The sequence below is a fragment of the Nannospalax galili genome, unplaced genomic scaffold (genome assembly GCF_000622305.1).
Source record: "Nannospalax galili isolate Female #2095 unplaced genomic scaffold, S.galili_v1.0 scaffold218, whole genome shotgun sequence".
Taxonomy (NCBI): Eukaryota; Metazoa; Chordata; class Mammalia; order Rodentia; family Spalacidae; genus Nannospalax; species Nannospalax galili.
The window spans coordinates 2,837,577-2,850,946 of NW_008343207.1; the positions used below are offsets into that span (position 1 = coordinate 2,837,577).

The following is a 13,370-nucleotide window of genomic DNA, read 5'->3' on the forward strand; positions in this document are numbered from 1 at the left end:
GGGGTTTAGGTTTCATTTGTTCTTGCCTTTCCAGCATCTTGAGTTGCAGTTTTAGGCCATTTATTTGGAGAATCGTTCTAATTTTTTAATATAGGCACTTAGACCTATAAACTTCCCTCTTAGGACTGATTTTAAAGTGTCCCAGAGGTTGTGTTGTGTTGTATTGTCCTTTTTGTTGAATTCCAGGAATTCTTTTATTTCTTTCTTAATTTCTCCTTTGACCTACTCATTGTTTAGGAGTGTGTTGTTTAATTGCCATGAATTTGTGTAGTGACTAGGGCTTTGTCCAGTGTTGATTTTGAGCTTTATTGCATTGTGGTCCAATAGAATGCATGGAATTATTTCAATTTTTTTGGTATTTGTTGCAGTTTGTTTTGTGGCCCAGTATGTGTTCAATTTTTGAAAAAGTTCCATGGGGTGCTGAGTAGAAAGTGCATTCTTTGGTGCTTGAGTGGACTATTTGAAAGATGTCTGTTAGGTCCATTTGATGTATGGTATCATTTAATTCAGACATCTCTCTGTTTGTTCTTTGTCCAGTTGACCTGTCTAATGGAGACAGTGGGATAGTGAAGTCCCCTACTATTACTGAGTTGGAGTTAATCTGTGTTTTAAGTCCTGTAGTATTGTTTTTATGAATTTGGGTGCACCAGAGTTTGGTGCATATATGTTAAGGATTTTAATGTCTTCTTGGTTAAGTGTTCCTTTGATCTGAATGAAGTGACCCTCTTATCTCTTCTGATTTGTTTTACTTTGAAGTCTATTTTGTCAGATCCTAGAATTGCAACCCTTCTTGTTTCTTAGTGCCATTTGCTTGGAGTATTCTTTTCCATCCTTTTACCTTAAGGCGAGATGAGTTTCTTGCAGACAGCAAAGAGATAGATTTTGTTTCTTAATCCATTCACTTAACGTGTGTCTTTTGACCGGGGAGTTCAGCCCATTGATATTTAAGGTTATTATTGAAAGATATGTATTGGTTGCCATCATTTTGATTGCTGTTTGTGTTCTCTAATTTTTTGTTTCTTCAATTACACCTTTATTTTCTTTTGTTGCCCCAGGGTATAGTTTTTATCTCTCCACTCTTTGTATTACTTCAAGTATTCTTTGAAGGGCTGGTTTTGTGGACATGTATTCTTTCAGGCTATTTGAGTAATGGAAGATTTTTCTTTCCCCCTCAACTATAATAGACCTTTTTGCTGGGTAAAGTATTCTGGGCTGGCATCTATTGACATGTAGAACTGGAAATACTTTGGTCCAGTCCAGTCTCTTCTAGCTTTCATAGCTTGCATTGATAAGTCAGCTGTAATTCTGATGGGCTTTCCTTTGTATGTGACTTGGTGGTTTGTTTTTTTTTTTTTTTGCTGCTTTCAGTATTCTCTCTTTGTTCTGTACATTTAGTGTTTTTACTATGATATGTTGTGGGGAGTTTCTTTTCTGATCCTGTCTATTTGGTGTTCTATGTGCTTCCTGTATTTGTATGGGGATGTCTTTCCTTAATTTCAGGAAATTCTCTTCTACAATCCTGTTTAAGATCTGGTCAATACCATTAACATGAAATTCTTCTCCTTCCTCTATTTCTATGATACATAGATTTGGTCTTTTCACGGTATCCCACATCTCTTGCATATTCCATTCCTGTGTTTTTAAAAAATTTTCCATAATCTTTGCTTGAGTGGTCCAGTTCTTCAACTTTATTCTCCAGTGTTGATATTCTGTTTTCCATTTCATTCACTCTAACGGTGTCCTGAGCTCTCAGCCACTACACAGATGGAAGTCAGAGCCTACCCTCTTAGGCTGTCTGCTAGGATCTCAACCTTAGCCTACCAAAGCCAGGTCTGCCCTGGGGTCTTGGGAGGAGGCTCACAAAATCCCAGGTAGGGGGATGGGTATGGGGCAGTTAGGGGAAGCTCACCACCACATGGAGGCAGGATCCAGGTGCTCTCAGGCAGTCCCCTGCATTCTCAGCCCCTATGCCAGAGGGAGGCCAGAACCCAGTGTTAGAGTATCAGTAAACCCCATAAATTGAACTAGTCTAGACTGAAAAATGTTGCTGGGCATGGTGGCGCACACCTTTAGTCCCAGCACTCGGGAGGCAGAAGCAGGTGGCTCTCTGAGTTTGAGGCCAGCTTGGTCTTCATAGTGAAATCCTGTCTCTAATTAATTAATTTAATTATTTCTCCCAGGAATAGTTTGATCCAAGCTACTCAGTTAAGAAGTTACCTAGCTGGTGGTGTTTTGATTATTTCCTTGTTGGTCTCTAACAGTTCCCAACAATTACATCCTCACAGACTGAGAAATTTGAAGTTGTGATCGTAGTTATAGTTTCTTTTCTTTTTTTCTTTTTTTTTGGTCCTTTTGAGACAGGATCTCAGTGTTGCCCCAGCTGGCCTGGATTCGCTATGGAGACCAGGCTGGCCTGGAACTCACAGAAATCCTCCTGCCTCTGCCTCCCGAGTGCTGTGATTAAAGGCGTGTGCCACCAACACCTGGCCATAGTCCATAGTTATAGTTTCTTTAGCCAGCTAAAGCCAAATAACACAAACTGGTCACTGTGACAGGAAAAATTAGTTCATTTGTTAAAAATAATTTAGGAGCTGGGGAGATGGCTCAGTTAAAGTGCTTGACATGCAAACATGTAGACCCCCAGTATGCTGCACATTGAAAACTGAACATTGGTGGTACACATCTGAAACTCCAGCATTGTGGGAACAGAGTCAGGTGGATCCCTAGAGTTTGCTGACCACCTAGCCTAGCTGAAATAGTGAGCTCCAGTTTCAGTGAGAGAGCCAATCTCAAAAGATAAGATGGAAGAAGACACCCAGTATCAACTTCTGGCCTCCATCTACATGTGAATCCACGTTCACATGGACACTTGCATGTGCACATTCACATATATACAGAAAATAACATTTTAGTTACATTCAGGGATGATGGATTCAGTTATAGTTTAGCTTTTTATTTCTCCCATGGCACAAGTGGAGTTTTTGGGACACTGTGCTAATTTAGTTCATTTTGTCACACATACAGCTGGTAAGGAAGGATGTGAGCATTAGAAGATTCCTCACCAACCCCCCCACTGCTATAATCCCATTCCTGAGCTCTCTGAGCCACTAGGTAATCACCACTAGGTAATGAAGTGGGCAGAGACACAGTGGATCTAGCTAAGAGAGTTCTTGGGTTTAGGTAGCATTCCCATATTGATACTTGGGAGTGTCATAGTAGTCATTACATAGATCTAGTCCTTAAGTGAGATTGCCCATTAAATGCTGTGAGTCCTCACTAAATCATGTCATAGCATCCACTCCAATTAATGTGGATTAATTTTACACTTATAAAGGGATAAATTGTGGCTCAGTGCAAAGATAAAGAATGCATGTTTGCATGTGTGAGGCTCTGAGCTCATTCCCTAGCATGAGAGAAAAAGAGAGACTAAGAGATTGTCATTGAACATGATAGCATGTGCCTTTAATCCCAGCATTTGGGAGAGAGAAGCAGGTGGATCTGTGAGATGGAGGCCAGCTTGGTCTGCATAGTGAGTTCCAGGCCAGCTGGGGCTACAGGGAGACCTTGTTTCAAAAAGACCTTCACCTATAAAAAGAGAGATTAATTTTCCTTATGTCTGGATGTGGTGTTGTACACCTGTAATCCCAACAATCGGGAGACAGAAGAGGATTGTTCCAAGTTCCAGGCTAACCAGGGCTACCTAATGAGACTCTCTTTCACTGCCGCTCCTAATTCATCTTTGTGCCCTTTATGCCTGTAGAAGCAAAGGATTGGGAGACTGTGGTACTAGCTACCATCATAGTAATTGTAGCCTGTCTTTCTCCTGGCTCTGCCTCAAGGGAAAAGTTGAGTTGAGAGAGAAACAGGCCCCATGCCAGGGGCTGCTTTTGATTCTTTCTGCTTTATAGGCCTGAGGAAATCTCATCTTCCTGACATTGATGAGCACCCCATGGCTAGATCCTAACTTTCCATAGAAGCTAGTAGTCGGCCTGGGGAATTTGTTGAAAAGCCCTGGCCTGTGACTGTTCCCTGCCCTAATCTTGGCCAAACTTGAAGGCAAGGACCATCTGCTGTCAAAGAATTTTGTGATGGGAACAGTACTTCTTAGGCTGTCTTACATTCCTTAGTTGCATTCCTAAATACTTCAAGCTGGAGAATGAACATCTGCTTTCTTTCTCATGGCTTGACAGGCACCCAGGGATCTTCATGACCTCCTCCGTAGCTGTTGTAGTGTTTGTCCTCACTTGACAGAACTGTGCCTTTTGGAGGAATAGTGGTGCCAGAGTAGCTGCAGGGTTCTAACAGGAGCCTCCTTCCCATCAAATACTGCCCTTTCCACTAGAAGCCAGCGTCTGTGACCCCAATGTTCTTTTCTTCCCATGCTCCTTACTAGACTGGTCTTAGGAAAGGCCCTGATTTTGAGTGGACAGCTCCTATTTTCACCTGGAAAGTGACAGTGAAATGATTTCTCATTGGTATGTAACTTTAGATCTTAGAGAAAATTATATGAATAGTCTAATTTTTTATCTGTACACACCTGGCATAATACAAATTTTAGAATATTTAGCCTGATAATTAATAGATTTATGACAAAATTATGAGTAAAATATAAACCTATCAACAATGTTTATTTTGTCTTCCAGTTTAAAACTGTGAAATCTTAGGCCGGGTATGGTACTACACACCTTTAATCCTAGCACTGGGGAGGCAGAGGCAGGCCAAATCTGTGAGTTCAAGGCCAGCCTGGTCTACATAGTGAGTTCCGGGCCAGCTGGGGCTACAGGGAGACCCTGTCTCTAAAACACCAAACACTGTGGAATCTTTTCTGTTTGAAGATATTTTCTCCTATAAAAGAAAAGTACCCTTTGAAAATTGTTAGAGGATGGACCTGAAGAGGTGGCCCAGAGATTAAGAGTACTTGTTGTTCTTACGGGGGTTGGGGTTTGATTCCCAGCACCTATATGGTAGCTGTGTTGCCCTTCTGGCCTTCATGGGCACTGCACACATACTAAGTATACATATAGGCAAGGAAAACACTTATACAAATAAAAATAAATCTTTTTTTTAATTGTTAGAGGGACTCGGGGAGATGGCTTTGTTGGTAAAGTGCTTGATTTACCAGCATAAGAACCTGACTTCATGTTCTCCCTCATTTGTGGATCCTAGCACCAAATCCTTATAAATAAGTATCCCAGTCACCACCCATCAGTGTAACTTCTTTTTCAACAGAGATTATTACAGAGTTACATCACTGGTCACACACATAAGATTCTCTGTGAATTGCCCAAAACTTAAGTGGTACATCTAGGATGCAACCTCTACACCTAAGACTCAATGGAATATAGAACAAGGGATGAAGAAAACACTAATGTATCTTCCAATTCTCATCATTGAAGCTCCCTCATGCAACAGAGGGCCAGGAACACAAAAGGCCACAAATGGCGAAAACGTAGAGAATGAGAGTCTGAGGAGTGTGGGTCCTTGAACAGGACTCCTTTATTGAGGTTCACCCACCCAGGGCTCAGGGACCATGGTAGAAGAGGGGGTAGAAAGATTGTAAGAGCCAGGGAGGAGGTGCATGACCATACGGAAATAGTCCTACAGACACCTGGGACCCTTCTCATATAAACCTACAGCAATGGTGTCAGTTTGCACAAGACCCATGCAAACTTAGGCAGACAAAAATCCAGCACAGTACTGTGGAAATGAACAAGCCCCAATCTTAGTTGAAGAATTATTGGCAGCTGATTACTGCTGGGTGAGGAAGAGCTGATCTTCTCTAAGAGAGAGACTGTAGATAGGCTGACTAACCCTCAGTGGATGAACTTGCACTGAGGGACATCTCAGGACACTAACTTTACATAATAGGCCTCAACACAAATGACACTGTGTGAATTCCGGGGGCGGGGGTAGGGGTATGGGAGTCTAAAGATGATTTTATTTATGTAATACACAAAATTCAATTAAAAAAAAGGAAATAAAAAAGAACCCGACTTAAAATCCCTAGCACCCATGTAAAAAGCTGGGTGTGGCCAGGGCACACCTGTAATGCCAGCACTGGGTAGGCATTGACAGAAGATCTCTGGGACTTACCCTGATTATTGAGCTCCAGGTTCAGTGCGAGTCCCTGGCTCATAAAGTAAGGTGGAAAGTGATTAAGGAAGATACCAACCATTGATCTCTGACCTCCACATGCACACGTTTGCATGCACACCTGTGTACACACAAGAATCTAGACACACAAAGTTGTTAGAAATTGTTGTTTGTTCCAGCCACTGGAGATGAAACACATGGCCTCACACATGCTAGGGAAGCACTCCACCACTGGGCTATAGCTCTAGCCCCTGGAATTGTTGTCACAGGTGATTTCAGAATCATTCCTGAGGGCCTCTAGAACAGAGGAAATGGAACCCTTTCCATGAAATGTATGTCCCACTACCCATTGGAGACAAGGTGAAAGGTCCTTGTGTTTAGACCATGATCACAGTACATCAGCTAGTTGTAGCTCCAATTCTTTGGGTCCGTGCTTACTGATTTTCTTACCCAAGTGTCAGGGTTTTTTGGTTTTTTTTTCATGTGTATGTATGTATTGCCTGCAGTATGTAAGTGCACCCATGTCATGCAGTGCCATTGGAGGTCAGAAGAGGACATTGATCTCCTGGAACTAGAGTTACAGATACCATGTGGGTGCTGGTAACCAGACCTGAACAGTTTGGGTCCTGCACAAGAATAGCCAGTGCTCTTAACCAGCCCCAGAGTTCAGTTTTCTAATTTTAAAATATGCATTGTAAATTTTAAAAAAACATTAAATGTAGGCCAATACTATAAGACATTTGGGGTATTTATTATTTTTGGTCTTTTGAAACAGGGACAGGGTCTCCCTGTAGCCCCAGCTGTCCTGGAACTCACTATGTAGACCAGACTGGCCTTGAACTCACAGGGATCCGCCTGCCTCTGCCTGGTATTAAAGGTGTGTGCCATCATGCCCGGCCTTATTTTTAATTAAATTAATTCATTAATATTTGGGGGCACACATTGGCCACTGTGGTTATGTGGAAGTCAGACTACTCTGTGGAGCTGGTTCTCTCCTTCCTGCACATAGGTTTCAGGGATCAAGCTCTTGTTGTCAGGCTTGCATGGAAAGTGCTTTACCTGCTAAGCCATTCCACTGGCCCCATTGCCATTTTTAAATAACTTTGGTTCCTTATTACAGTCTTTTATTTCTTTTTTCACTGGGACCAAACCCAGGCCTTGTATATGCTAGGCAAGTGCTGTGTTCCTGAGCCACACCCCGGCCCACTGTATGCTCTTAAACTGGGATTTTAAAAAACTTTGTAAAACCAAAATTTTGTATGTGAGAGTTGAGGTGAAAATTATTAAAAGTTATAGAAGAGGCCAGGCATGGTCACAAACGTCATGTGACCTAGTCATAGCACTCAGGAGGCAGAGGCAGACCAATCTTTGTGAGATCAAGGCCAGCCTGGTCTACATACATAGCAAGTCCAGGCCAGCTGGGGCTACAGAGAGACAGTGTCTAAAAAGAGCCCCCCAGAAAATGTGATAGAAAAGGAGCACAAATATCACTATTGATAGACTGGCCACATAAATACTGAGTTTTAGTTGCCCCTGTGAGGGTCAGGCACAGTGGCACACACCTATAATCCGAGCACCCTGGGGGCCAGCAGGAGTATTGAAAGTTCAAGGCCAGCTTGGGCTACATAGAAAGACCCTGTGTCAATAAATAAGATAAAAAACAAAAAAGTCTCTATGAAGGTACTGACACCTAGGAAATACAGTGCTTAGTTTACGGTGGGTTTCATCGTAAGATCTTCTGATTTGTCAAGGATGGATGAATGTTAGCCAAACATGAACTTAAACTGTGTTGTGTATATACATGTATATGTATATGTACATATCTTCGTGGGTGGGTGGATAGATGAATTGATAGATAGACAATGAAAACCAATCCACAAATTTTCCTTCTCGGCTTTTTTGCACTTGTTAAATACACATCTCTGTAAAAAGCCTAATTTAGCTAAAATAATTTTTGTGTAAATTTATTCCCCCAAATCTTCATGAGGTCATCATAGAATACATATTACTGGTGGGTAGAGAATTGAAAATCAAGAAAATTGAAGATGCTAGGCACTGTCACCCATTAGACAATTAAGTTAAAAATAGATGAATTCATGCATCAGCAGATGGATTCATACCCAGATGACTAGATTGAGAATCTAGCCATGTATGACAGCGTGCTAAGTAGAGTTTAGCCAGCGTGGACTTACTTAAAATTCAAAATTGCTTCAAAACCTTCTATGACATAAAACTAGAATCCAGTGATTAAGTAAAAATATTTTGAATATCCATATGTAAAGCCTAATAATTTCGAATGTGTATTTTGTATTAATTTTAATGAGATGTCAAGTAAATATGTCTTCCCTGTTCATATTTTCTATGATATTTATGACTCAAGTTAGTTAGCAGGCTGTATTATGTTTTTATTTGCTTCGTTTAATTAGAAACTAACATTATAGAATGCTATCATCAAAATAAAATGCCTGCTATTAGAAAGCAGTTTCCTTTGAGCATTTCACCCCTAGTTGTCCTAAAAATTACTCAGATTTACAGCAGCACCTGATGGACTCTGGTAATGGATCAAGTGGATTTTTATTTCTGCCAGAGAAAATGGATTAAAAGATCTATGCCTCTTAAAGAGCGCCTTGGCAGTAAATTAAATCAATTTATCAGCATAGTGGGCTTTAGGATAATTATCTGATAGAAAATTTCCTAAACACAAAACTATATCGACCATCTTTTGTCATCTGTTTTATGGCAAAATTCCTTTTTGTGTGAGGTGTAGGTGGTTAAAGGGTAGAGACGGTTGTTTGTTAGGGTCTTAAAAATGTTGTAATTGTGGGCAGCCATCATCTTTGAGAGGTTAAAGCCATGTGACCCTTCTGTATGTAGCTAACACAGTCTCCTGTTTTATAGATCTTATTGGGCACGTGACCCAGATCTATTTTCCTCAGTACTCTGAAGCTGGTTGTCTCCCACAGTTTCCTTGCCTGTCTTGTTTCTATGGTAACCCGCACTCACTGTCCTTGCAGAGAAACCCTAAAGCAGGCAGCAGAGCAGAAGTCCCAGCAGCTTTCAGCATTGCAAGAAGAAAACGTCAAACTTGTCGAGGAGCTGGGGAGAAGCCGGAACGAAGTCACAGGTCATCAAAAGGTCAGTGGACCTTTGGTGGGGGTTTAGATCTGCTGGTGCTGACACCGCTGCTCTTTGCATTACTTCTCTGTGTGGCTCAGTCATTCCAAATGGGCTTGCTGGTTACCTCTTTTATACCTCCTTGTTTTCAATGAAGCATGCTGATGTAAACCTTGGGGTAATAGTGAACTGACAGGTCCACTAGTGCGTGCAAGCGCGCGCGCGCGCGCGCGCACACACACACACACACACACACACACACACACACATTGCCATCACCACCACCACCAGATCTTGTATGCAACTAGAAAGTAAGGCCCTTATTAGACAATCTTCTAGCACTGTATTTAAATGAAAAGAAATAGTATCTTCTCCCTACCACAGCTTTGATTTCAAAATTAATTTTTTCTAGCCGGGCGTGGTGGCGCACGCCTTTAATCCCAGCACTCGGGAGGTAGAGGCAGGTGGATCTCTGTGAGTTCAAAGCCAGCCTGGTCTACATAGTGAGTTCCAGGACAGCTGGGGCTACAGGGAGACCCTGTCTCAAAAAGACCGAAAAAAAAGCAAAATTAATTTTTTCTGAAATTGGTTTTAAGTATAAAGATTCTATGAATATGATTTTGGTGTGAGGGTTAAAGTTGACTTTAAAACAGAACTATGACTCTTTGAATTTAAAAACATAGCACTTTCCTAATAGACTTACTAATATATGTGGAATGTGGGCTCTAAGTAGAATGAACCACAATCCATTTGCTTCTCTATTTTTAAGTTTCAGAGGTTTCCAACAAAAGTTGATTAAACCTGGGACCAGAATTGATTTAAAGAATATTGTATTCTGTTTTCTGCTTTTCATTCTTTTTTGAAAATATTTTTATTTTATGTGTATAAGCATATTGCCTGCATGTATTTAAGTGCACCCATGCAGGTCAGAAGAGGATGTAGGATCCCCTGGAACTGGAGTTACAGAGGTTGTCAGCTGCCATGTGGGTGCTGGGAATCGAACCCAGGTCCTCTGGAATAGCAGCCAGTGCTCTTAACTGCTGAGCCATTTCTCCAGCCCTGCTTTTCATTCTTTAACATTTTAATCAAAATGTCAGTCACATCTGACCCAGAGCAGCCCTAAATAGTATTCTAAAGAGATTTTTGCTATGAGACATTTATGCTTGCTTTGAAGTGCAAAGAAGAAGAAAAAAAATACCTCCATTGTATGTTGAAAGCATTGATTCTAACTTGGGATTGTTAGATTTTTGGAGAATAAAAGGAAAGATAGAGAAGTAGGATATAAGAAAACAGAGCCAGACCTGCAACAGGCAAGGGATATATCTTCCTTTATTCGAAGAAGATCCAGTGAGAGGTAGAGGCTGACCACAGGGACCAAGCTTCTACAAGTAGACAAAGAAACGGTGGGGGGGGGGGTGGGGGGGGTTTTATACAAAAGTTGTGAGACACAGCTGCACTTTGTGGGGAGTTGAATTAGTGCCCAGGTTTGGTGTCCTCGAAGGTCTCTTTTTCTCAGACAGGTGGGTGAGGTATCTGTAGCACTAAAGGAGACAGGTGGGCTCCACAAACAGTCTCTCTCCCAGTCCAGGGAGTGACCAGTTGATAAGGCTTGTGCAAGGCCAGGCTGCCAATTTAGGGTCAGTTAGACACTATAAGGGATTTATGGCTTTCCCTAATGAGGCTTGTGGCTCTTCTGCAATTCACATTTTCTATCAGGGATGAAATAATTTGGAGGCACTGTACTGCTTGCTTGTTGGATGTAGTGTAATTTATAGTGAAACTACTTTCTTTTTTTCACTTTATTTTTTGGACAGGGTCCCACTAGTTGGTCTGGAACTCACTATATAGTACAAGCTGGCCTCAAACTCACAATAATCCTTCCTCCTCCTCCCAAATGCTGGGATTAGAAGCATAAGTCACTATGCCCAGTTGTAAAAGCATAGTTTGGAGAGTTTATTTCAGACTTTAAGGTTTTTATTATAGCTTTCCCTACTTTTATCATTTTATGAAAGAAATGTCACTTTCTCCCAGCTCCAAAGTGGTGACATCAGATACTGTTGGTTGATAGTAGCTACTCACTGGCTCTTATGTGAGGACAACACACACAGGTAACAGCTCTCATCTCAGTCTCCATCATAGTTCTGTGTGGTGACATTCTTATCCCTGTTTGTAAGGGAAGACAGAAGCACAGAGAAGATAGGAATTCGTTTAGCATCTTTTGGCAAGTAATGTCAAGATGTTTATCATCTTCTGATTTTGGCCTGGACCAGAATCAAAGTGTGTTGACTTACATAGGGTTGCAGCATTCTTTTTTGATAAGCGTGTGAAGAATTTGAGTTTATGAAAAAGAGAAGTCCTCTGACCTGAAGAGGGTTTTCTTTTTTGATTTGGCTAGAACATCTAAAACATCTGTCATTAACACCAGTGTGTCACAAGGACTTGAAAGAAGATTTTGGTTAAGGGCTGAAACTATCTCATTTATTGTTGTTGTTCCTCTTCCTCCCATTTCTTTGGATATCAGTGGCAGAGACCATATTCCATCTATAGGATGAACAGGGAGATTGCCCTGTCCTCTTACACTGTGACTTGAACTGGAGTGATTATATTCCTTGTGTCTTACTTAGAACCTAAAGGAGCTGAGTCCTCCTGATTCTTTTGGCAGAGATTTTTCAGGGTTCTTCTCTGTCTTAGGAGCTCTGTACTTAGCTTCTTACTGAAAAGGTTTTTTTTTCACTTAATGATTTGAAATCATTTTGTTGGATGTTAGAAATTAGCACCTACATGGAACAGCTGTGAAAGTAACTCTTCTTTTTTTATATATTTTATTATTTTTATTTTCTGTGTATGCGTGTATTGCCTGCATGTAGGTAGTGCACTTGTGTTGTGCAATGCTCTCAGAGGACAGAGAGGCTGTCGGATCCCCTGGAACTGGAGTTTCAGACAGTTGTTAGCTGCCATGTGGGTGCTGGGATTCGAACCTGTGTCTTCTGCAAGTGCAGCCAGTGTTCTTAACTGCTGAGCCATCTCTCCAGCCCGAAAGTAACTCCATTTTAAAGAGTGGAAGCTGCCTGGAATGGTAGTGCACACCTTTAGTCCCAGCACTGAGTGGCAGAGGCAGGCAGACCTCTGTGAGTTCCAGGCCAACCTGGTCTATAGTGAGTTCCAGGCCAGCTGAGGATACAGGGAGACAGGGAGACCCTGTCTCTAAAAGACCAAAAACAAAAACAAACAAAAAAAAGCCAAGCGTGATGGCACGAGCCTGTAATCTCATTATTTGGGATGTGGAGGCAGGACGATCAGGAGTTCAAGGCCAGCCTTGGCTACATAGTGAGTATGAGACCACTTAGGGCTATAATTGAGTTCAGGGCAAGCCTGGGATACAGGCAACTTTGACAAAAAAGTAAAAACAACAACAATAAGAAAAAACAAACAAAAAACCAGGCATGGTGGCACACACTTTTTTTTTTTTTTCTTATTTTGAGATAGGGTCTCCTGTAGCCCCAGCTGTCCTGGAACCCATATGTAGACCAGGCTGGCCTGGAACTCACAAAGATCCGCCTACCTCTGCCTCCCAAATGCTGGGATCGAAGGCATGTGCCACCATGCCCGGCTTGTGGTACACACCTTTAATCCCAGCACTTGGGAACCAGGGATAGAAAGATCTTTGAGTTTGAGACCAGTCTAGTTTACATAGAGATCCAGGCCAGCTTGGACTGCATAGTGATATCACTTTTAGTTCTTTGTATTTTACGAAGAGAAGACAAAAGAGTGTGAACTAAAACATGGTGACTTTGATGATGGACACTTTCTTCTTTGGAGGTTCTAGAGATCAAACCTAAGGCCCCATGCATATAAGACAAGTGCTGTACCAGATGAGCTATGTCCCCATTCCCAATGATGAGAAGTGTTAAAGATACTGATTACCAAGAAAGATTAAACATCATTGTTTTCTTGATACATACATTCGAAAGAGTGGGCAAAAAATCACCCATTTAAAATAAACTTAGCCAGATGCCATAGCTCAAACCTGTAATCCCAGTACTTGGGAAACTGAGGAAGGAGGATCACAAGTTTAAGGCCATTCCAGGCTACTTGGTTCAGGTCAGCTTGAACTACACAGCAAAACCCTCTCTCAGAAATCCATCCACCTGTGCATATATATA

At 41.6% G+C, this 13,370-nt stretch overlaps 1 protein-coding gene across 14 annotated transcripts in view; it reads left to right on the forward strand.

The window, feature by feature from the left end:
* The window catches only part of Clip1 (CAP-Gly domain containing linker protein 1), a 145,166-nt gene that overhangs the window by 101,658 nt on the left and 30,138 nt on the right, over positions 1-13,370 (forward strand). For all 14 annotated transcript variants that reach the window (XM_029566570.1, XM_017799709.2, XM_029566567.1 and 11 more), the window contains one exon: positions 9,108-9,228. In XM_029566570.1, coding sequence (XP_029422430.1) covers positions 9,108-9,228 — 121 coding nt within the window. The remainder of the gene's footprint in view (positions 1-9,107; positions 9,229-13,370) is intronic.